Genomic DNA, 21,211 nt, shown 5'->3' with positions numbered 1-21,211 from the left:
CAGATGTTTGGAGAAAACAGATCTAGCTGAAAACGGATGTAAATGATAATAATTTGTGGAAATAGTAAAAATAAATAAATAACAGACTGTTGTCATTCTTAACTTGCCCTTGTTTGTCAGATGTGCTGCCTCCTGTTGGGCCTGTCAGAGGTCCGGCTGTGGAGCCGGGGAGGCTGCTGCCAGTAAAACCTGAAGTCCAGGTCGGCCCGGGTCAGCATAACCACGACCCCAGAGCTCAGAGGCCCCACACAGAGGAGCTACGCAGAGAGCCCATCACTGACAGGTGTGGAAAAGGTCCTCACACTGAGCGAACCCTCAGACTGACTGAGGGGGACTGTGACCACATTTGCATATTCTTGTTGTTGACTGAAAGAAATGAGCTCACATGATATCACTGCACTGCTGCTGGCTGGGAAACCTGTTCGAGAGAAGTCCTGTAAAAATATAACAATGTCAAGCTACACAGCTGAGTGTTGCAGATGGAAACAGGCCTGAACACTAACTGTGCTCTCTGCCTCTCAGGAGGAGTGTCGGGGTGGAGAAGGTGCCAGCAGGCGGGAGGGTCTCCTCCCTGAACCCCGATCACCTGAAGCCCATGAGGAAGAGGAAGAGGAAGGAGTACCTGAGTCCCTCCGAGGAAGACTCAGAGATCGAGGGCACGGTGGGACTGCACTGTTATTTTCAAATTATATTCAGACAGAAGTGAGATAACAAGAGATAGAGTCAGCCAGAGATGATAGGATGTTCTCATATCTGATGGCGAGTTTGGCCCGATGTTTAGGATTTTGTCTTTTAATCACCTACATTTTTGGAAAGCAGTCTGAGGTCCAATAATACAAAATGTTTTCTTGTCAAAAATCTCCTCTAACTCAGTGACTGTGTGCTGTGTTTTTACTGCATCTTGTCTTTTTTAGGATGAGAAAATGGACGACTCTAAAGCAGACAGCAGACACATCCGAGGAGGTTGGACTAATCGTTTGTTTCTGTCCTTATCATTCTGTCTTTCATCCTTCGTAACTCTCATTTGTTGGCTGTGCCGATATTTTCTCAGATGTCAACTGAAGATGTAACATTTTGTCCCTGGTGATGCAACTCCGTATAAAAAAAAAAGGCTAAAATATTATGACTGTTGAATAAACTTCAAGTTGAATTGATTTTGATCTCATCCAAATCCTGTACATCACCAGGATCTTTTATATTGTCCAGCCTCCACTTTTAATTACTTTCTGCAATTCGAGGGAACATTATTTTACAATGAGAAGCACTTTTTTGAATTTGGACGCTATATTACAGAAGCAATGATCTGTCAGCAGCTGCTCAGGGAATCTGTTTACATTTTTCTGGCACCGTCAAGTTTTGGGTTTGAGTTTCATTAATATCTTGCTGTAATGTATTAACGAATGTATTTATTGGAATTTTTGTCCTAAAGCTGGAGACAGTAAGACAGAGCAGTGGACATGGGCTCAGTATCTGGAGGAAACCAAAGCCATTGCTGCTCCAAACAAGCTTTTCCAAGAGGTATGTTAGAATTTATTATCCAGAGTCTGGTGTCAGCCTGAGTTAGGGCTGTGTACACACAGCTTTCCCCAGAATAACCCTTAACTTTGTGCTACTTTTACCACTCCTGCGTTGTCAAGTGAGGACATGAGAAATGCGCCTTTACTCTGGAGAAAGTGGTGAATCCAGCTGAAGGTGTTATATATATTTTTTTATTTTGGTTGTTTACTATAGTTTGTGTTGTCTCATTTTAAAAGAATCCATTTCTCTGGACCTTCCCCACAAGAATCATTTCTTTTCAGTCAATTTGATGTTTTCTACTGAAACATGTTTCCTTGTATCCTGTGTGTCCAGTCCCAGAGGGTGCCAAAAGTGAAGAATGGCTTTAAACAGGGGATGAAGCTGGAAGGCATCGACCCGCAGCATCCATCCATGTACTTCGTCCTCACTGTGGCCGAGGTGAGCCAGGCATCCATACGCAGTCCACATAGTTTTAATTCGGATTAAAAACCCTTACAGCCTGCTTTGCATGCAGCACAGGTTCAGCCCGGCTCTCTTGTTCTCTAATTTATCATGTAAACATCCAGGTCTGTGGGTACCGGCTGAGGCTCCATTTTGACGGCTACTCCGACTGCCATGACTTCTGGGTGAATGCCAACTCCCCTGACATCCACCCCGCAGGCTGGTGTGAAAGCACAGGACACAAACTGCACACTCCTAAAGGTCAGAGGAGACGACGTTCTGTACACCGCCAAAAAACCAGCAACACAAAGAAACTTTATTGTGAAATAAGCTCTTTAGTGTTTAATATCATGATGAATCAACTCTTTCAGAGGAGTGGTTTCATACTAAATAAGCCAAATTAACACTAATTCACGTTATATCTATTTTGTTTAATCCATGTAAAAAACTCAAGGGGGCAAATAGACATTTTTAGGTTTTAGAGTCGGGGATGAGTATTTATGGGCAGGCCTGTTTCTTGGCTGGAAAAAAGTCTGCTCAGCTTTTGCAGGAACAGAAAAAATTGTGTTAGTTAATGACTTTGTGAGGTGCCAGTATACACTATCTGGTCGGCAGATTTCATTACCTCAGGACAGACTCAGGCCAGCTGTTTTCAGTCTTAATGGTATATTTACTGTACAGATATGAGAGTTCTCTCATCTAACTTGGGGCACGAAAGCTAAAAGTGAATTTTCCTGAATCACTCCTTCAAATCTCACACTCTATCCCCATCTGCTGTATTTCTGTCCTCAGGCTGCAAAGAGGAGGAATTTACCTGGACCAACTACCTGAGAATGACTAAAGCACAAGTTGGTCCCAAAGAGCTATTTGCCAGTCCTGGGAGGGTAACTGCCACTATACAGTATAATATACAGTAACTTATTATTTACAAGCATGGCAGGCTGAGGTGAAACATTTAAGCTTCGAAATACTTCAAATCCAAAATTTCTGTCTCGGAAAGCCCAGAAAGTCCTGAGCCAACAGTGAAGACTTGTCTTGGCCAGCATTACTTCTCAAAGTCGGACCTGTTCTTCTGTCTCTTACCGCTCTTATTAATAATAATGAAACAGCAACATTCAATTTTAACCTCCTTCTGCACCCTCATATTTAATTCCAGCAGGTTTCAAAGTTCAATGCTGTGCATTTCTCTCGGCTTATCATGTTTTTGTTGATGAATTCATAAAAAAAAAGTGAAACCTCATAATTCATTTTGCTTAGTCTGTATGCCATTTTTTACAGACTTACTCAGTCGTAATTCACTTGTCTCTGTCTCATCTTTCGACCACGCTGTTGTCGTGTGATTCCTACTACTTTCTCCTTCTGTTCAGACCGACGTGAAGTGTGGATTTGAGATAGGAATGAAGCTGGAGGCTGTCGACCGCATGAACCCATCGCTCATCTGTGTAGCAACTGTCACTGATATGGTGGACGACCGTTTCCTGGTTCATTTTGACAACTGGGATGACACATATGACTACTGGTGAGCCTCACAGTTTGCATGGGCTGCTGGAAAAGATTGGCTTAATATGATATTGTAGAAGATAATGAGGAACTGACGGTTGTGACAGGTTATTAAATTCATTCATTCATTCATTCATTCATCTTCTACTGCTTATCCGTTTCCGGGCGGGGGGATGCAGGAGCCAATCCCAGCTCAGACTGGGTGAGGGCGGGATCACCCTGGACAGGTCACCAGTCCATCACAGGGCCAACACACAGAGACAGATAACATGCAACTACTATGCCACCGTGCTGCCAGGTTATTAAATATAACCTAAGAATTTGTGAAACAGTGTTCAGGTCCTGGATCTCTTTTAATATTTCCTGCCATCAAGGGAGAAGTAAAAGTGTTCTTATGAAAGATCGAAGAGTCACTAAGATTCCCTGAACTCCCTGATGTTATTTGTTTAACTTAACTCCTACATACCTTTGACCATCTTAGCTTTTTCAGATTATTTCATAAACTGGTTTTCTAATTATAATATTGTTTAGTTTTTAGCTGAAACAAATGCCAATATTTACTCTCCTTTCATCTCATCTCAGTCATTTTTATGAAAATGTCTTAGTCCTTCCTTGCTCACTCTGTCAAGCTCATTTTATTATACGTGTACCATGCAATATTTTCACCCTGTAAAGCATTAGCATACATCGTCTGTACTTGATACAGTATAAACATTTTAGCATGACAGTATAATATTCCAATAGTGTCTGTCTAAAAACGGTGCACAGGTAAAAATGAAATGAAACACGTGCAGGATTTTGTGTTATACAGCACTGTGTTGTGCCATATTGTCAAATTAATTTCTGAATCCCATCTCTTCACTTTACCTGTGCTAAAAAAACAGATTGTGTGGAGTGTTTACATTAAACCAGATAGTAGCGGTGTCATAAGACAATCGTCTGATGAATTTGGAATTTCTGAGTTTGTCATCATGAATTAGACCTCCCATATTACATAGTTGTTCAGTAGAGCCACAGAACTTTAAAATCAATCGAATATCAAAAAAGAATAATGAAAATGTTCATTACGCTGCATTGTTCAGTTATCTGTTGTGCTATTTCTGCCAAAACCAATGTCACTGTACAGTAAGCTCATGCTGGATGTTGTGGTGTTGGTTTTGTTAAAATATGCAGGTGTGATGCCAGCAGTCCATACATTCATCCCATTGGTTGGTGCCAGGAGAGGAACCTGCCCCTAACACCCCCCCAAGGTGACCGCTGTGCTCCCTGTCACTCATTCATTGTCCTGTTCATAGTTCAACCTTCAAAACCAGCTCGGTCCAGTTATCCTTCACGTCCTTCACACAGTCCCTGTCTCCCTTTCATATCAATAAACCGTACTCACTGACTGTAGAGATGTAAGTGAGCTAAATAAATGGCTAAAATAAAATAATGTATTTCTTATGTGTACTCGTGTGATGATGAATCATTTTTTGCTGTACCAGATTACCCGGACCAGGGCCGGTTCTCCTGGTCTCGCTACCTGGAGGAGACTGGTGCTAAGGCCGTGGCCGCTGACGCCTTTAAAGTGGTGAGAAAAGGATAAATGTTCTTTTTTAAACTTTATTTACAGCATGACTCCAGTTGAACTGTGCTGGGGTTCTGCGGTTTGGCAGGAAACAATGGCATCACTGAGAGTCCAGAGAAATTGGAAATAATACCATGTGATGAGTGTCATATGATAGCTGACAGATATTCTGGTAGGTCTGTGAAGCTTTTCATATGACAAATGCGAAAGAGCTTTAAATTGATAGAAAACCACCTTAGGATTCAGCGTACAAACTGTAATATCCTTGGTTTGAGTGTTGCAGTTCTTTTTTGAAAGTATGATTCAAAATGTCTTCCTCTCACTCTGCTCCGTCTCCAGCGTGAAGCCCACAACTTTCAGCCTCAGATGAAACTGGAAGCCGTGGACAAGAGAAGTCCTGGTCTGATCAGAGTAGCCACAGTGGAGGAGGTTGATACTCACCGCATTAAGGTAATGCCAGTCCTCATTGTGTGTGTTTGTGTGTGTGGCCTGGACATTTAGTTATTAGAGTCTGAGGTAAATGAATTTTATGGTCATGTAAAATGTTTCTCCCGCTCCCTTGGGCCCATTACAGTTTCAGCAGAGTGTACTTCCCAAGGGGGGCCTTGGTGCTGATGGCATTTATAATTTGCGCTGCAATAAGCGTTTAACTGATGTCACAATGGGCATCTTTCCAAACAAACCAGGGAAGCTTTATATATATTTGACAGCGTGCATTCGGAGCATGTAGACTACTGATGTGTCTCTCTGCGAATCCTTCAGGTCCATTATGACGGCTGGAGTCACGTTTATGATGAGTGGATGGACTCGGATCACCCAGACATACATCCAGCAGGCTGGTGTGAAGCAACTAACCACCCACTGAAAGTTCCCCCACGGGACCCCAAAGCACAACAGCCTCATGGTAACCACTGCAATGCTTAACTTTGTTCTACTTCGTTGGAAACTGAAAGTCAACCTCTGCAAAATGCAAACAAAACCATCACAAAATTGGATATTTCATAATGTAAAAATTAAAATGCAGAATGAAATAAGCCTGTTTTACATGACATTTTCTACTGTTTGTGTCCTTAGTCTAAAATTTATTTTATTTTGTACATTTGTTGTTTATTTATAATAATAATAATAATAATAATAATAATAATAATAATAATAATAATAACGTGACACCTGTATTCTTTCTGAAGTCATATTATCTGCTGTGAAAAAGTGTGTGTTGACATGTGAGAGCTCAACTGTTTGTGTGTCCTGTAGGAGTGAGGGAGCCTCCTACAACCGGCCAGTCCACCTATCCTTCCTCCGTACCCTGTAAACCCATCAGTCACCCCCGGACCAACAAGTACAGTTTCCACAACAGGTCAGCCCTGAGCTCCCGTCTGTTATAGGCCCATTCATGTACTCTTCACTCACCACGACCTGAGATCACTTTTGGGCCCTGAATGACCTGCAGGTGTTCTTAAAGTCTGCTGGGGCCGGATTTTTATTGGGCTGCCGGCGTCTGTCTTTGAAACAGGAAATGTCCAACTCCTGGCTGTGATGGCTCTGGTCATGTGACGGGTCGTTTCACTGCCCATCACTGTATATCCGGCTGCCCGCTGGCTGAGCGTAACCAGGGCAGGCTGAAGGCAGATCTGTCAGACTCAGAGTGTAAGAGGAACCTGTTCTTCGGCCAGAGGACCAAAAAGACCCATTACCGTGGCAGGTAAGGGCGTGTGAGTGCAGCTGTGAGTGTGCCGGCTCGATTTTGTCTCATGTTAGTCTTTTCCTGTGTTTTCAGGATTGGTCGTCCTCCGAAATACAGGAAGAACCAGCAGAGAGACTACCAGAGTGAGTTTTCTAAATGCACTATACATATCCTAATGGTCAGATTGGGAAAAGAATGTTTTGACTTGTAGTAGAAAAAGAAAAGGAGGAATACCTACTGCCAGTCACACAATACGCACATTATTCCACATTTTCTTTTGCTGCTATATCAAATATCAGCAGTGTTTTTGTGTGTGTGTGTGCTTGCCCTCAGACATGTCATCAGAGGGCGTGTATCCGTCACTGTTCATGTCAGCTCTGAGCAGTCAGTCGGACAGGACTCTGTCTTTGTGCTGGGAGCAACATTGTAAGCTGCTGCCCGGTGTCCAGGGCATACACGCCAGCCAGGTGTCAGCATGGAGCGTTGAGGAGGTCTGCGCGTTTCATTTCTTACCATCAATATAATATACGTTTTTTTCCACAAAGGTTCAGGATTTTTCGGATTATTTTTGTTTGTTCCTCGCAGGTCTTCAGGTTTGTTCAGAATCTAATCGGCTGTGAGGAACAGGCTCGTCTCTTTAAAGAAGAGGTGAGGCCCCTCAAATGAGAACATATTGGAGTTATTTCACACATGGCCATAGTTTTTGGCACGTTGACCTTTGCATTGTCAAATAAATACATGATATTCCCAGTAACTTTAACTACATCATGTTTGGCCAAATAGAGCGAGCAAAAGCACAAGCTTTTCAGCAACTTTTGACTTTTGACTGATCAGTTGTAACAGATTTTTGTTAGGTCCAGTTTGTGTTAGGTTCAGTATTCACTCTTCAGATGGGAAAAAGCTCCCTGCTGCAGCCAAAAGCAATGCAAGCAAAAGCAAAGACAATAAACTAAAACAGGAGGGCAGCTGGCTGTAAAACCAAATCAGTGAGCTGACAGAAGATCCAAGGGGATCTACAGTCAGTTATTTTATAGCCAAAAGGTACATTCAGTCGCTGCATATCTATATTCAATTATGAGAAAATGTTATATAGGATAATGTTTCTGCTCTTAAGACCAACTCTGATCAATTTTCACTAAATTTGACAGAATGTATTTAAGATGAAGCGTCATAAAACTTATTTTGGATTTTTTCAAACATGTTTTTTCCATCGCAGCACAGTTTAAAACTACACTGGGCACATGGACTCTAAAGAAACCTGTTGCCTTTTGATTTTCAGGACACATGATGTGTTACCTTAAAATACACATTTTTGGCACAGAAAGACCCGAGGGTAAGATACAGCAACTCATCAGGCCATCCTAATTGATTTTTATTTAAAAACAACAACAACAAGCAAACAAACAAACAAAAAAACAAATTCTGCGACTCCTCAAACGAAATTGAGCAAATCCTTGTTATTATGGTTTCAAGAATGAATGTAAAAAGAAAACAATAATAATGGTGATCTTCATCAGGTTGACTCAGGGTTACTATGGTTACTCAATTTGACCAGCTCATGAGAATGACCAGCTACATCCCAACAGTCATATCTGTGTCTCGTCAGATGATTGACGGGGAGGCCTTCCTGCTGCTCACCCAAACTGACATCGTGAAGATCATGAGCATTAAGCTTGGCCCCGCCCTCAAGATCTCCAACGCCATTCTCATGTTCAAGAGCACAGACGAGGGACTGAAGTGATCGTGCCCTCAACCACAGGATTCGTCAAGCCGCCACTCATCATGTGCCAAATTCATTCTCTTGCAGGGAAAAGATCCTGACCCCTTTTTCATGTGTTCGGTGTCCTGTACCCATCAGAGAGAGGGAGGGTGGGAGGGGGGTGGGAGGGGGGTGTTGATATGTCCAGTCAGCCAGAGCAGAATCGAAGAAAAGGAGAGGTTGGGAGAAGAAGGAAATTTAGGGAATGCAGATATTTGTTTGGGGGATTATCATAAAGATGGCGGGCGAACCGGCATGGTGGGTGGACGGAGGCAGGTGAGGGGGTGACGTTTTCCAACTGATGTGTTTGGTTCAGTGTCAGAGTGTGATTTTGCCAAAGCACCAAACATCCGTTTGTTTCGAAGAGGCAACTGTCTTACATGCCTCTGGTTGCCCATGTGTAGATTTGGCATCCTGCTGCTACTCACAGTTATCTGGACATATGGACAAATATGAAACCTGCAATACAGGTCAGCGGGAGCCGTGATGCTCAGATTCACCTTCCACAGGTGGACTCCTCCCAGATTTGGAAAGAAGCATCAGCTAAAAATACCGAAATGCCAGATTTAATAATAAGAACTGAGGAAAATACACGTGTCAGCTAAAAGTGAATTGGTGGGAGGACGGCATGCTGTCGGAAATACAAGGTAGAAAAGTCAGTAGGAGAACTTAAATGTGGTGGCTGAGGCTGTTCTGTGAGGCTCCAACAAGCTTCACATTTTGTGCAATATGAAAAGTAGAGACAGAAGTACTGTATTCAGTAACACTTGATATTACAGCTCCTTTACGTTTTCAGGCTAATGCTAATAATAAAATTAAACAATGGAAATGACATCAATCCGATGCTCCTGCTCAGTCTGTTGGACAAAGGTTGAGGTTGAGGTTTGGAGGAACTCTTGACCTCAGTCTGAGCATCTTGATTTTTTTTTTCTTCGTTAAGTTGTACTCTTTCAGGACTGTCAAATTCTCCACATTGTTCCCGGTCACTGCATCGTACAGGAGCTGTATTTTAAAATGTTACCCTCTGATCTACACTCTTAGTCGGAGAACAGAAGCAACACAGTGTTTTTAGTTTTTATCTCTATATGCAAAAGATTTTGAATTATTTTTTAGCAATTCTTGATAAGTGAAAAAGACATTTTGCATTGGCATTATAGCACAACTGTGAAAGTCAAATGGATTTCACATATTGATATTCTCACACTTGGTCACTAGAGAGTGCAAAAATCCACATTTGAGCACTATAAACATGGATTTGATATTTAGTCAATGGAGCTCTCTGCCGTTTACATGCGATGGAAACTCCATTCACAGAGTGCTCTTTGAAATGTTTACATTTTATGTCAGAACAGGATAAAAAATACTGTATGGATTTGATAATGTGAGATGAAAGTTATTTTACTGGAAAGTTTTAAGGGCTCCTGGAATTTGACTTCTCTGTGTGTCTCTCTGGTGGGATTTCTGTGTGTGTGTGTGTGCGTGTCAAAATAAAATGTCATTCAATCCACGTGAATCAATAAACGTCCAAAGCTGTCTCGTCTGATTCCAGTCTCTGCTTCTTGCCTCGTGTGAAGGACTGCACACACTGAATCGGTGTTTTCTCTGTGCTGTACTATTGACTATAAACTGTCTTTGCTTGTTTTTATATTGTCGTCAACAGTTGGCTGTGATGGTGGTGTCTCTTCCCCTGTGCTGCTCATCTTCAGGTCCCACTGCAGCTGATAACCTGCTGCTGCAGCTCACGGCCAAATGAAAGTACGCACAAATGCCCTTATTGTTTGGAGAAGACAGTGCTCAGGGGACCACACTGTGGCTTTCAAAATAAAGGTTTGCTTATTTGTGCCAAAAGTTTTAAAATCACTCTCAGTCAACAGTGTGTTTAATTATTAAATGCACTTTTAATTCTGGACTCTGTGTATTAAAGAGCATGAGTTTGTTTACATTCACTTGAAGCTGCCCATTTAAAACAACTTTGAGAGCAATGCAAGTGTTTTTTCCTCCAGATATGTAAATGAATGATTGCAGACAAATGTTGGTGTTAATGCGATAGAAAAAAAAAAAAAATATTGTCTAGATTAAAAAAAGAAAAGTGCTTGCAACTAGCGGAGTCAGGAAGTTAAATCGTTTTAAACATTGTTTGAAATTATTCTGCACAAATGGACACTGACAGCCTGAAGCCTTGTTGGCTCCGCCTCTTTAAACTCAGAGACTCCTCATCAATGATTCACTGTGTTGAAGTCGACCTTCCAGGACTGACTTCAGACCAGCTCCAGGAGCTCTGACAGCTAAGACCTGAGTCTCCTCAGTGTCCCGAACCAGGCAGACTTCCTGCACACTGACCTCCTCTGCACACAGGTGAGACAGTTTCCTTTCTGAAGCCTGACATGGACCTTTGTTTAACTTCTGCTGCAGTTCATGTGCTGCAGTACAAACATGTGATATCTGAGTGTTTAGAGTGGCCTCAGGTTACAGATTTTAGAAAGCCAGCAAGGTTTCTACATCTATCTGTATATTCTTTTTTAAGCTGAATATATATTGAGTTACGAATCAATTTGAAGTTGATCTCATTTTTCTTTATTCATGATAAGTCATATTAGTTCCAAAGGGATTCATGGCTGTTTATTTTATTTTATTTTATTTTATTTTTTTGTCTGAGTTTGAAGAAAACTGATTCAGTTTTTTGGAACTTGGGGCTGAATTCGTGATCCAGAGTCTCATGCTCATGCTTTGAGGAATAAATCTTTTGGAGAGAGAACAGCTGTTGGCCTCGGGCACTTTTCCCTGAATGTTGCTGGCACTTTACTCGCTTGTGGACTCTCACTGAGGAGATTGTTATCTTAATTTATAACTGCTGAGTGGGTGATCATTTTAACTTTCTGGTTTGTCCTGTTTTTTGTTCCCATCTATGTCAGTAATAATGAAAAAGCCATCCCAGTTAGCTGCCGGATTAGTCCACCTTGACTTGACAGCCTATTTAGAAGGTGCATGTTAGTTTTGACTTACATTAGCCAAAAAAATGACTTCATTAAACAGTCTTATATATTCCTCTTTTTTACATGTAGATTAGCTCTATTCTGTCACTGAGGGTGTTTCCTTCAAATAGAACTCAATGTGGAAAGATATAAAGCTCAGCAGAATGGACATTTTGAAACCATTTGAGCAACAAAGACATTTATTAAAACCAGAACCAAAAACAACAGCATGCTTTCCTCATCTTTACCCTCCAAACCTTAGTCTGAGTGATGGACATGTGGGATCCTTCGGTTTATTTCACAATAAAGAATGGGATTTTACATCAGCACAAATGATTCAAACAGTATTACAAAATATTTTTTAAGAAAGAAGTTAAAGGCAGAGAGACAAATTCTCTCAGCGCTCTATGAGTGATGTTTTCTTGTATGGAGTGTCAAAGTGGATAAAAGTTTTATTAGATGCAGAATATTTTTCTCGCTGGGTTTGTTGATAGATGAGTATGGCGCAGTCAGCTTCATGAAATTAAATTAAATTTACTATTTATTAATTTATGATTCCATCTATCATTCAGGGCCGTAGTGTGTGTGTGTGTGTGAGGGAGAGACACTTGGTCATGCCTAATGTATTTTCTGACAGATATCAGGGTCACGCAGCATGTTTACCCTGTCAACGTGTTCACTGTACAGTCCAGACGCACACACACACACACACACACCATCCCTTGTTGTTCCAACAATTCCTTACAAACCAGAACTACCAGATCCTCCAGTTGTGGCACGCGCGCACACACACACACACACACACGCACACATAGACACACACACACACACGCACACATAGACACACACACGATGGAAGAATCAGTTCTTCTCTCTCATGAGAAGAAAACTGTTCTCCAGCTGACCTCCTCTCTTGTTGCAGACTCTGTGGTGACAGTGGAATGGATAAAAGTGGATAACAGTGATGGCACATTGTAACGTGAGTGTATTTTAGTTCTGTGTTTTTATAATGTTGGTCTGGGGTCTGTCTAACAATGTGACAGGGAACGTTTCTGTGACACAGTGGATCTACAGACACACTGCATACACACTGCAGATCCGCATGTGAACAAACTTTTATTAGCAGCACATCCAGATTATCTGCCACGTCAGCAGTCGTTTGTATTGTAATTCACCAAACGCGATTTCATGTCACACCACATTGCATTCGCCACTCTGCCGCTACTATTATTGAGTTTGGTGCAAACTCAAACTGAAAATAGGGTGATGTTCACCAGTGAGAAGTTTTCATCAGAAATATTCTGCAGTGTGACTCGGTCTTAAATGATTTAAAAAGATTGCTCAATAGTTTTAATGTCTGTTCATTAAAACCTTTCTGTTTCCAACCACAACTGTATTCATTCAGCATCTCAGATTAAATTATTGTCACTGTTACTGCTGAGTGGGGCAAATGAATGAAAGCTACTTTTTAAATAACTAATTATTTAAATGGTAATCGCAGAGTTTTCTTTTCTTTTCTTAACGTGGCTTTATTTATTTGTTGTTTCCAGCAGCGATCACCGACGTCCGCTTCCAATAATGAAGTTAACCTGGGACCTTCAGCAAACCCACAGTGAGTAGCTCTACTCTCCAACCCTGCTGGAACAGAGTGGCTTTGCTGGATAATATATATATATATATATATATATACAGTCCAGGCCAAAAGTTTGGACACACCGTCTAATTCAAATGAATAGGAAAGAGTGTCCAAACTTTTGGCCTGTACTGTATATGTATATATAAACAAACAAACAAAAAAACCCAAATTGTGACACAATTTAGAAAAACAAATCCAACAAATGGACCCATAAATTACTTTTTTATTATAAACCACATCATTTGCAAGAGAAAGTCCACTTTCAGCAGCAGCATTTATAAACTACAATTATAGAAGTGCTGTGTGTTGCAATTAATAGATCACTCCTTGTGCTGTTTCAGTGCCAGGCCCACTGACTTTGACTTCCTGGCTGTCATTGGAAAAGGGACCTTTGGAAAGGTAACACTGAAACATTTACCTCTTCATTTGTCCCTCTGGAGAAAATGTTTTTCTCTCACCAGCTTCCTGATTGTAACTCGTACATCTGGCAAGGACAAATATTAAACTGCAGGTGTTAATAATGGGCCATACAGATCAGGGTTCTGTGGATCTATGTAGAAGGAGAACGAAGAGTGTCTGTCTGCTGACTTCTGTCTGATCAGAATGTGCTGTCTGCTTTATGAATGATTAACTTAGTCCACTGAGGCCTTTTAAGGTGGCACCAAAGGAGTATATACATGACTTTTGTCTGTCAGTAGGTTTGTACTGAAACATGAAAATTATTTGAGTCCTATTTAGACTGATGTCAGTCTAAATAGGACTCCCAACCTCCCCCTCCCCCTTTTTTTGTCTTTGTATCAAACACGTCTCAGATTTCTCTGTATCATCTGTTTTCACAGATCACATACTGTGTTGTGTGTCTGTTCTCAGAGGGGTTTGATGCGTGTATGGCGATAGTGGTGCAGACTGTTTACCAAACAAACCATTAACAAACAAACCTCCATGCAGGTCCTTCTCGCCAAGCTCAAAGCTGACAATAAATTCTACGCCGTCAAAATGCTGCAGAAGAAAATCATCCTGAAGAAAAAAGAGGTGAGATCTGCCGACCAGTCTTTCAGTTGTCGGACATTTTCACCCACTTCTGTCCTCCGTCAGTGAAAAAATCCCACTCAAGCACTCATGCTCAGATGTTCAGCTGAGTTGTGACTTGGCTTTTGTGATCTGGATGAAAAATTACACTTTATTTGAATGCCATCTGCTTATATATGACCGAAGTGACCCAACAACAAACCGTGCAGTGGTGTGTGTGGGATGAAGTGATTGAGACATATTTTATGATGAGAATAAAAACCAGGGCGTCCGTCATCACAAACAGATGTATTTTGAACTACACAGCGCCCTGATGTACAGGGCTAAAGTCGATCACGGTGGAAAATATCCCAACTTGAGCCAAGAGGAACATGTGTGCATAGTGTGTTATTAGTAAACAGTGTTCTGACCCAGCAACACGATCTGAATCTTATCTTATCTTGTTCTGTACAAAGAACATATTTTACGACTTCCAGAAAAAAAACGGATCACCTGTATGTTGATTCAACAACTGGGAGAGATTATCTGATCAAACACTTGTCACACATTCATTTAGAGTATTTGCTTCTGCTCAAGTTGAAGTGGTGTGGTACTTAACTTAAAAAAGTCTTCTAAAAAAAGAAAATGAATGCTTTACCTTTCCCTCATTTGTGCATCCTGACTGAGTGACTACTGCTAGTGTAGTTGTCTCTCTCCTTATTTTTATAAATCACACCATTTAGAATATTAATACAAACTAAAAATCTCTGGTAATTCCATAATAATATTTATTTCTTTGTCACAAGAAAGCTTTTGTAATTAATTTTGACTTTCAATGAAGAATTATTTTTAAAAATAGAGCAGAAAAAGTAGTCCTGAGGCACTTTCAAAACAGAGAATTTGTGGTTTAGATATAATTTTTTGGAAAAATTGGGAAGATAAGATATGCTTCCTTGAACTGAAAGAAGAAAGAAAAGACGATGTATTTTTAAACTTGAGACATGACAGTAAAGCGCTTAAAGGGGTTGAAATTATGCCAATGAAACAGCTTCGTGCTTCATTCATTCACTGTCTAAGAGTTGTCTCCAGCAGTGAAAGGCGCAACACTAGAAAGCGTTTCCTCTTGGTTTGTTTAATCAAATGCTGCTTTGTATCCCTTTTCCCCATCATGCTCCACTTTCTGGTGATCCCACTCTTCTCCTAGCATTTCCCTTGTGACTTGCCTCTTTCACACCTCCACTCTCTATCATCCAACTCCTCTCATGCATCCATACACTTCAAATGCCACATCCAACTCCAGTTCAGCCTCCACTTAAAGTATGGTGGGCCTGGGAGCTCACTTCACTGCAGTGGGAACAGACAAAACCTTGGAACATTTAGAAAATAACTTCAGCAGTGTCACAACACGAGCAATACAAACACAAAGTGAGCAGCGAATACTCAGAACACACCCAAAGTGTTTCCAGTCCTCCTGAATGTATTCAGTCACCATCAGCTGCTTTGACTGTGGCCCCTCATTTACATCCATATATTTAGAGTCCTTCAGGGAAAGTCTTTCTACCTTTCATGTGTCTCCTTTTTTTCTTGTCTCTCTTTAGCAAAAGAACATAATGGCAGAGAGAAATGTGCTGCTGAAGAGTCTCAAACACCCATTTCTGGTTCGGCTCCACTACTCCTTCCAAACCCAAGAGAAGCTCTACTTCGTCCTTGACTATGTAAACGGAGGAGAGGTATGTGTCTTAAACTAAAGAAGTAAATGTATGAAAATTAGTAAATGGAAAATGTGAATAGAATAGAATAGAATAGAAGTGCTGACACAACCAACTTGAATGATTTAACATTTGGGGGAAATACAACTACAGTGTTTGCTTTATTGCAGAAGAATGATATATGACATTATTCATTATGAATGTCTAAATATGCTTATAATACAGCTGAGGCTGAGACTGACAACAGCTAGTTTGGTTCTGTCTCGAGGTAACAAAACCCGTCTACCACCTCATTAATCAATCAATGTTATTTTGCTTATTAAAATCATAGCAAAAAAAAAAAAAAAAAACGACAACTTGACATCAGTCTTCATACTAAGCTATGCTAACCAGAAGCAAATCTTAAATGGAAGCGAAAATGACAGCAAAACAAACAAGTGTAGGCTTTCATCTCAAGCTATGCTGTAAAATACACTCCTGGAACAACACGCATTAAAACTGCATTAAAACTGGGAGTCCGAACTTTGAGGGAGCTGGAGAACATTGCATTGTTCTACATTCGACTTCCTGTTTGTTCAGCTGGGGCACAGCAGGCTACACTGGGACAATATCTTAATAAGTAATCCTTTATTTACTCATTTGAAACAAAAACAAGACACAGTTTGATAGTGGGCACCAGCTATTGTGCTGGTGTTCAGGGGCTTAACCCCAGAACATGGGTGAAAGGAATATATTGTATCTTTAAGTTAATATTTAGTTTTGCTTAATACATGTTCCTCATTTCTCTCCTCCATCCACCAGTTGTTCTTCCACCTGCAGCGAGAGAGATGTTTCACTGAGCCCAGAGCAAGGTTCTACACCGCCGAAGTAGCAAATGCTATTGGCTACCTGCACTCTCTCAACATTGTTTACAGGTCAGGCCAGTAGGCTCAGACGGGCATGCTTATATAGTGAGATAAATACACAAATGATCCATTTATGCTTTCTACACTGATAATCTTCCATGTTCATGTTCACTGCAGAGATCTGAAACCAGAGAATATTCTTTTAGACTCTCAAGTAAGTCCGATTTTTCAGTGCTTTGAAACACAAAATGCTTTCATTTGTATTTGCCAATGTTGTGTAAAGACAGCCTGCCTTGTTTCTCTGTGCTCAGGGCCATGTGGTGCTCACAGATTTTGGTCTATGTAAAGAGGGTATTGAGCCAGAAGGGACCACCTCGACTTTCTGTGGGACTCCAGAAGTGAGTAAAAATATACACATGATTAGGAAAAAGATGGAAAGTTACACAACAAACAACACAACATCACTCACCGTTTAACCTGACTGACACCTTTGGGAGGCTTTCTTTTCTCCTCCAAAGAAAGATGAGTAGAATTGACTCTGCTCCGTTCATGGACCTTTTACCAAATGACTCAAAATGTGTCACTTCATCATCAGTGTTTTATCTTTTTCTTTTTTCCTCTTTTGCAGTATTTGGCTCCAGAGGTTCTTCGTAAGGAACCGTACGACAGGACGGTGGACTGGTGGTGTCTGGGAGCAGTACTCTATGAGATGATCTACAGTCTGGTATGTGTGTTTGCATCTGTTTGTTTTAAGGTTCTTCCCTTTTGGGAAATATAGAATTGCAATTTATTTTGATGTCTACATGAAGAGCAGTAACCTGACATTCTGTGAAATGTGGTTATTTGCTTTATATCGCCTAGTAACCACGGATCTTAGCCTACCATCATCTTTAAATCTCATTGATTTACTTTTAAGGACACAACACCTGAAGGGTAAACACATTTTCTTTTGCCAGTATTTATCCACAGTTGTGTTTGCCTGAAGCCACTAACTTCATTCATATTCACCTCACGCAGAGGAAAGTGAAATCAGTCTTCTCATCAACACATTTATCAAGATGTAAAACTATTTCCTCAAACATGACAGCAGCATCAAGATAGACTCTCAGGATCAAGAGCATAGCTATATATTTTCCTGATGATGATACTGCTGAAAAGATCAGAGATAAATGAAGACAATGTAAATATTAATATTCATCATCTTGGGACTATAAGTTTCACTCCAAATTTGATAGAAAATTGTATAATCTTTTCCAAAAGGAGCCCTGCGAAGTCAACTGAATTCATGGATGACTCATGCTGGCACATACATGTTAGGATTTTATTTTAAAAATAAATGTTTATTTGAATCTGTGTGAATCTTTTTCCTAATTATCTAACTAATCTTATAACTTACTAACTTACTAACTTACTAATCTTACTTACTAATTATCACAGTGAGGTGATTAAGGCATAAAACATGTATATCCCTAATAGTCACCATAAGTAATGAAGTCAGGCATTACACATGACGACTTCCTACAAACGGACACATCTGTTCAAACTTTCCTTGCTAAACTGCAGTGGATAATTTTACTGTGCCTATACCTGTTTCTTTGCTTCAGCCTCCATTCTACAGCCGTGATGTTGCAGAAATGTATGATGGGATACTCCACAAGCCATTGCCGCTGCCACCAGGGAAGTCTGAGGCCGTCTGCTCCCTGCTTGTAGGTCTCCTGCAGAAGGACCAGCACCGGCGAATTGGGGCCATCGCCGACTTTGTGAGTATTAGGTCATTCAGTTCTAGCTGCACATCAAAATACACCTGAATGAAATCATTCTTTAACTGAGTACTGGGCTTTAGTTCTGCTAAAAGGAAATAACATTATTAAAGTGGTTGGGACTTTTCCCAAAGCACAGACCCTGCAACAAAATAAATAAAAAGATAAAGTTACCTCACTTTGACAGTCTCTAACATCCATCCACCAATTTCGTTGTTTTTCGGGTCTCAGCTGTCCTGCAGGGCAAACTTATTTTAGTCTTTTGTTCAGTGAGCTACATCTTCTGGTCATTACCCAAAACTCTTGATCATAGCTGAGGGTCAAGCCACCATTTCCTGGTTGAAAACAGTGGCTTCAGACTTGGAGGTCCCAGTTGTTTAACACATGGCATGTGCATCCTGGGGTTGGTCTGGTGTTTTCTGAAAAGGTAGGGCAGGTAGAGACCTGCTGCACCTTGAAATCCTGCAGGTGATAATCAGAAGTAGGATGAGTGACAAGGAACAACACTGTCATGAATACCCATACGGAAGAAGTTCTGGTTTCTGCTGCGAAGATGGACACACCTCCCGCTTTTCTTTTACAGGGAATGGTTATCTTGTAGCAAAGGTCCTGGAAGCCCATATTCATGTAGTTCCTGTCAGGGTATCAGTGTCCTTTACAGGCACAGTGTTTAGGTTTGGGCAAGCTGGGAACAGAAGCAGCTCTGGTTGGGTGTGTATCCCTGACTTTCGGTAATCCCGCAGTTTGTTTCTGTTGCTTATTCTGTGTAAATAGGTCTGAATTCTTAAAAGGAAGAATGTTGGTATATTTATGCCATACACATGTAATGTTTCCTTCTTTATGTACAGTTAGAAATAAAGAACCACACCTTCTTTTCGCCAATCAACTGGGATGACCTTTACCACAGGAGAATCACTCCTCCATACAACCCAAATGTGGTGAGTTTTGTGTGAGGATGCCTCTTTGTGAACTCTAATTCCTATTTCCTTTTTTTCCATCAGTTCTGTTCCTGCTGTCTTGTACTGGCAATTTGACAAGATGGGTGTCTCATTTAAAAAACAAAAAGACCCCAAAACATTTAGTTATGAGAGTTGGTCATGTATGATGAACTTGTTCATCAGTAATGGAAAGAGAATGAACGCACAACAAGGCGTTATTTTCCAGTGTTGCCCACTGAGGTTTTCCTGGTCAACCTCAAAAACAACTGGAGGGACATTACGCTGCACTAACTCTGTGTCTCTGACCTCGAGACAGCCTTTGTGCCTTCTTAAATATCTTGTCCACAATCGCTGTCCACAGTGATTTCCCCGTACTTCCAGGGGTTTCTTCTTCTTTCACAATCAGCCAACAGAACCTACTTTTCTATTCTTCACTTGACATACTTCTCAGTTTTCTCATCATATTCATCTAAAAAGTCCCAAAGAGGCAAATTTACGGGTTCAAGTTCAAATTTTATCGCTTTTATTTATTTTTATTTATTTTTTGTCATTTCAGTCATATGAAAGGAAAACAACATTTAAGCCTAATCACTTTTATTTATTGCATGATATTATTATTTCCTTTTGCTGTTATGATTTGCTGATAGTTACAAACGCAAATCTGAAACACTGTATGGGTTACCATTTCAGTCATTTCCTCTATGAAAACTTGCAAGAAAAAAAAAGTTCATTTAAACATTTTGCAGCCTGCATTTACTCTGTAGAGTAAGCAAGAAGAAACTCTAATTGCCTGAATATTTACTCTTTCAGAGAGGCCCGGCTGACACGCAGCATATTGACCCAGAGTTCACCAGAGAAATGGTCTCTAACTCGATTAGTCGGACCCCAGAGTTCAATGCCAGCACGAGCTCCAACAACGCCTTCAATGGTTTCTCCTTTGTGGCTGGCGAGGACAGCTTTCTGTGAGACATCAAGATCCTGACAACCGATCAAACAGGGTGATAGCACCTCTGGTGAATCTATATGTCATGACAATAAGAGCTCCTCATGTGCAGCAGGAGTCCCATAGTGTATATATCATGTTAGACTAAAGCAGAGCTTTCAGAATTGTTCTTAGGATGCAGCAAAGAAAAGAGCTGGTATAAAACAGAAGGCCTGCAATCAAAACATTTCATGTTGTATATGTATAACTTTCAACCAGTTTATTTTCCCAAGTCTGCTCTTGGAGGAGTTGCAGGGAATCTTACCAAATCCAAACATACAGGGCTTACAAGAAGAGGGAGCATCATTAAAATGTACTGTAAGTTATTTTTAATTCATTCATTTTCAAGACATTAAGAGCAATTGAGGCTGGATCTAGACGAGAGGTTTTCTAATTCTTTTATAAAAACTACTACATTATGTTTTCGTGTACATCCAAACTCAAATTCCACAAGGAAACTGCTGCATTGCTTGGTGACACAAAGGCACATTTCTGTGCAGCACAAATCTCCCACACATGGTGGAAATATTTTTTTTTTTTCTCAGTGCATAAAACAGGATAGAAGAGAAAGTGCAAAGTAACATCAGTAAAAATGTATGAAGTAAGTGATGATAAAATCCATTCCAGTATTGTTTTTTGTCAACCAGCAGATATTAATCTGCACAACTGTGGTCCTGACAGTTGATGGACCAAATATCTAGAAGAATTTGCTAATGATGTATCGCTGTAAAAAAAAAAACAAAAAACAAAAAAAACAACTCTCCATGTTGAAGATATTTCAAACATCAGTCACCTGCATTGCAGCACGCACATGATTTGGATTTCTGATAGTTAACGTTGTTTGCTTGGTGGATTCGATTTCTGTATTGTAGCAGAAGAAAGCTGAAATCAT

General features: G+C 40.6%; 2 protein-coding genes across 5 annotated transcripts; both read left to right on the top strand.

The window, feature by feature from the left end:
* Positions 1-560: 560 nt before the first annotated feature.
* On the top strand, positions 561-10,746 carry l3mbtl1 (L3MBTL histone methyl-lysine binding protein 1). Of its 3 annotated transcripts, XM_029505547.1 has the most exons (18): positions 561-661; positions 915-963; positions 1,430-1,518; positions 1,852-1,956; positions 2,085-2,220; positions 2,752-2,843; positions 3,327-3,478; positions 4,633-4,709; positions 4,944-5,029; positions 5,366-5,476; positions 5,789-5,930; positions 6,281-6,383; positions 6,540-6,728; positions 6,804-6,853; positions 7,044-7,201; positions 7,296-7,358; positions 10,130-10,296; positions 10,676-10,746. In XM_029505547.1, exons 1-17 carry the CDS (start codon positions 596-598, stop codon positions 10,220-10,222), a joined length of 1,761 nt encoding a protein of 586 aa, XP_029361407.1. In that variant the 5' UTR covers positions 561-595; the 3' UTR covers positions 10,223-10,296; positions 10,676-10,746. The 3 variants fall into 3 exon arrangements, with proteins under 3 accessions (XP_029361407.1, XP_029361408.1, XP_029361409.1); XM_029505548.1 differs by lacking the exons at positions 10,130-10,296; positions 10,676-10,746 and adding an exon at positions 8,317-8,400 and having other exon boundaries at positions 7,044-7,358; XM_029505549.1 differs by lacking the exons at positions 10,130-10,296; positions 10,676-10,746 and adding an exon at positions 8,297-8,307 and having other exon boundaries at positions 7,044-7,358.
* sgk2a (serum/glucocorticoid regulated kinase 2a) lies at positions 10,701-21,111 on the top strand. Of its 2 annotated transcripts, none has more exons than XM_029505551.1 (13): positions 10,701-10,824; positions 12,364-12,420; positions 12,995-13,053; positions 13,419-13,476; positions 14,026-14,109; positions 15,684-15,815; positions 16,596-16,708; positions 16,817-16,853; positions 16,951-17,037; positions 17,268-17,363; positions 18,244-18,399; positions 19,248-19,337; positions 20,148-21,111. In XM_029505551.1, the coding sequence occupies exons 2-13, from the start codon at positions 12,406-12,408 to the stop codon at positions 20,301-20,303; spliced, it is 1,083 nt and encodes a 360-aa protein (XP_029361411.1). In that variant the 5' UTR covers positions 10,701-10,824; positions 12,364-12,405; the 3' UTR covers positions 20,304-21,111. The 2 variants fall into 2 exon arrangements, with proteins under 2 accessions (XP_029361411.1, XP_029361410.1); XM_029505550.1 differs by having other exon boundaries at positions 12,992-13,053.
* Positions 21,112-21,211: the final 100 nt, after the last annotated feature.

The sequence above is a fragment of the Echeneis naucrates genome, chromosome 7 (assembly GCF_900963305.1).
Source record: "Echeneis naucrates chromosome 7, fEcheNa1.1, whole genome shotgun sequence".
Classification (NCBI taxonomy): Eukaryota; Metazoa; Chordata; class Actinopteri; order Carangiformes; family Echeneidae; genus Echeneis; species Echeneis naucrates.
This window is presented reverse-complemented; position numbering and strand designations above follow the sequence as displayed.

Bases quoted from the DNA above. Each gene is read 5' to 3' on its own strand.
- l3mbtl1 (XM_029505547.1), top strand. From the start codon at position 596: ATGAGGAAGAGGAAGAGGAAGGAGTACCTGAGTCCCTCCGAGGAAGAC. The intron at 1,519-1,851 runs GTATGTTAGAAT...CTGTGTGTCCAG, and splicing joins CAAACAAGCTTTTCCAAGAG to TCCCAGAGGGTGCCAAAAGT. The intron at 2,221-2,751 runs GTCAGAGGAGAC...TTCTGTCCTCAG, and splicing joins CAAACTGCACACTCCTAAAG to GCTGCAAAGAGGAGGAATTT.
- sgk2a (XM_029505550.1), top strand. The intron at 13,477-14,025 runs GTAACACTGAAA...ACCTCCATGCAG, and splicing joins GAAAAGGGACCTTTGGAAAG to GTCCTTCTCGCCAAGCTCAA. The intron at 17,364-18,243 runs GTATGTGTGTTT...TCTTTGCTTCAG, and splicing joins ATGAGATGATCTACAGTCTG to CCTCCATTCTACAGCCGTGA.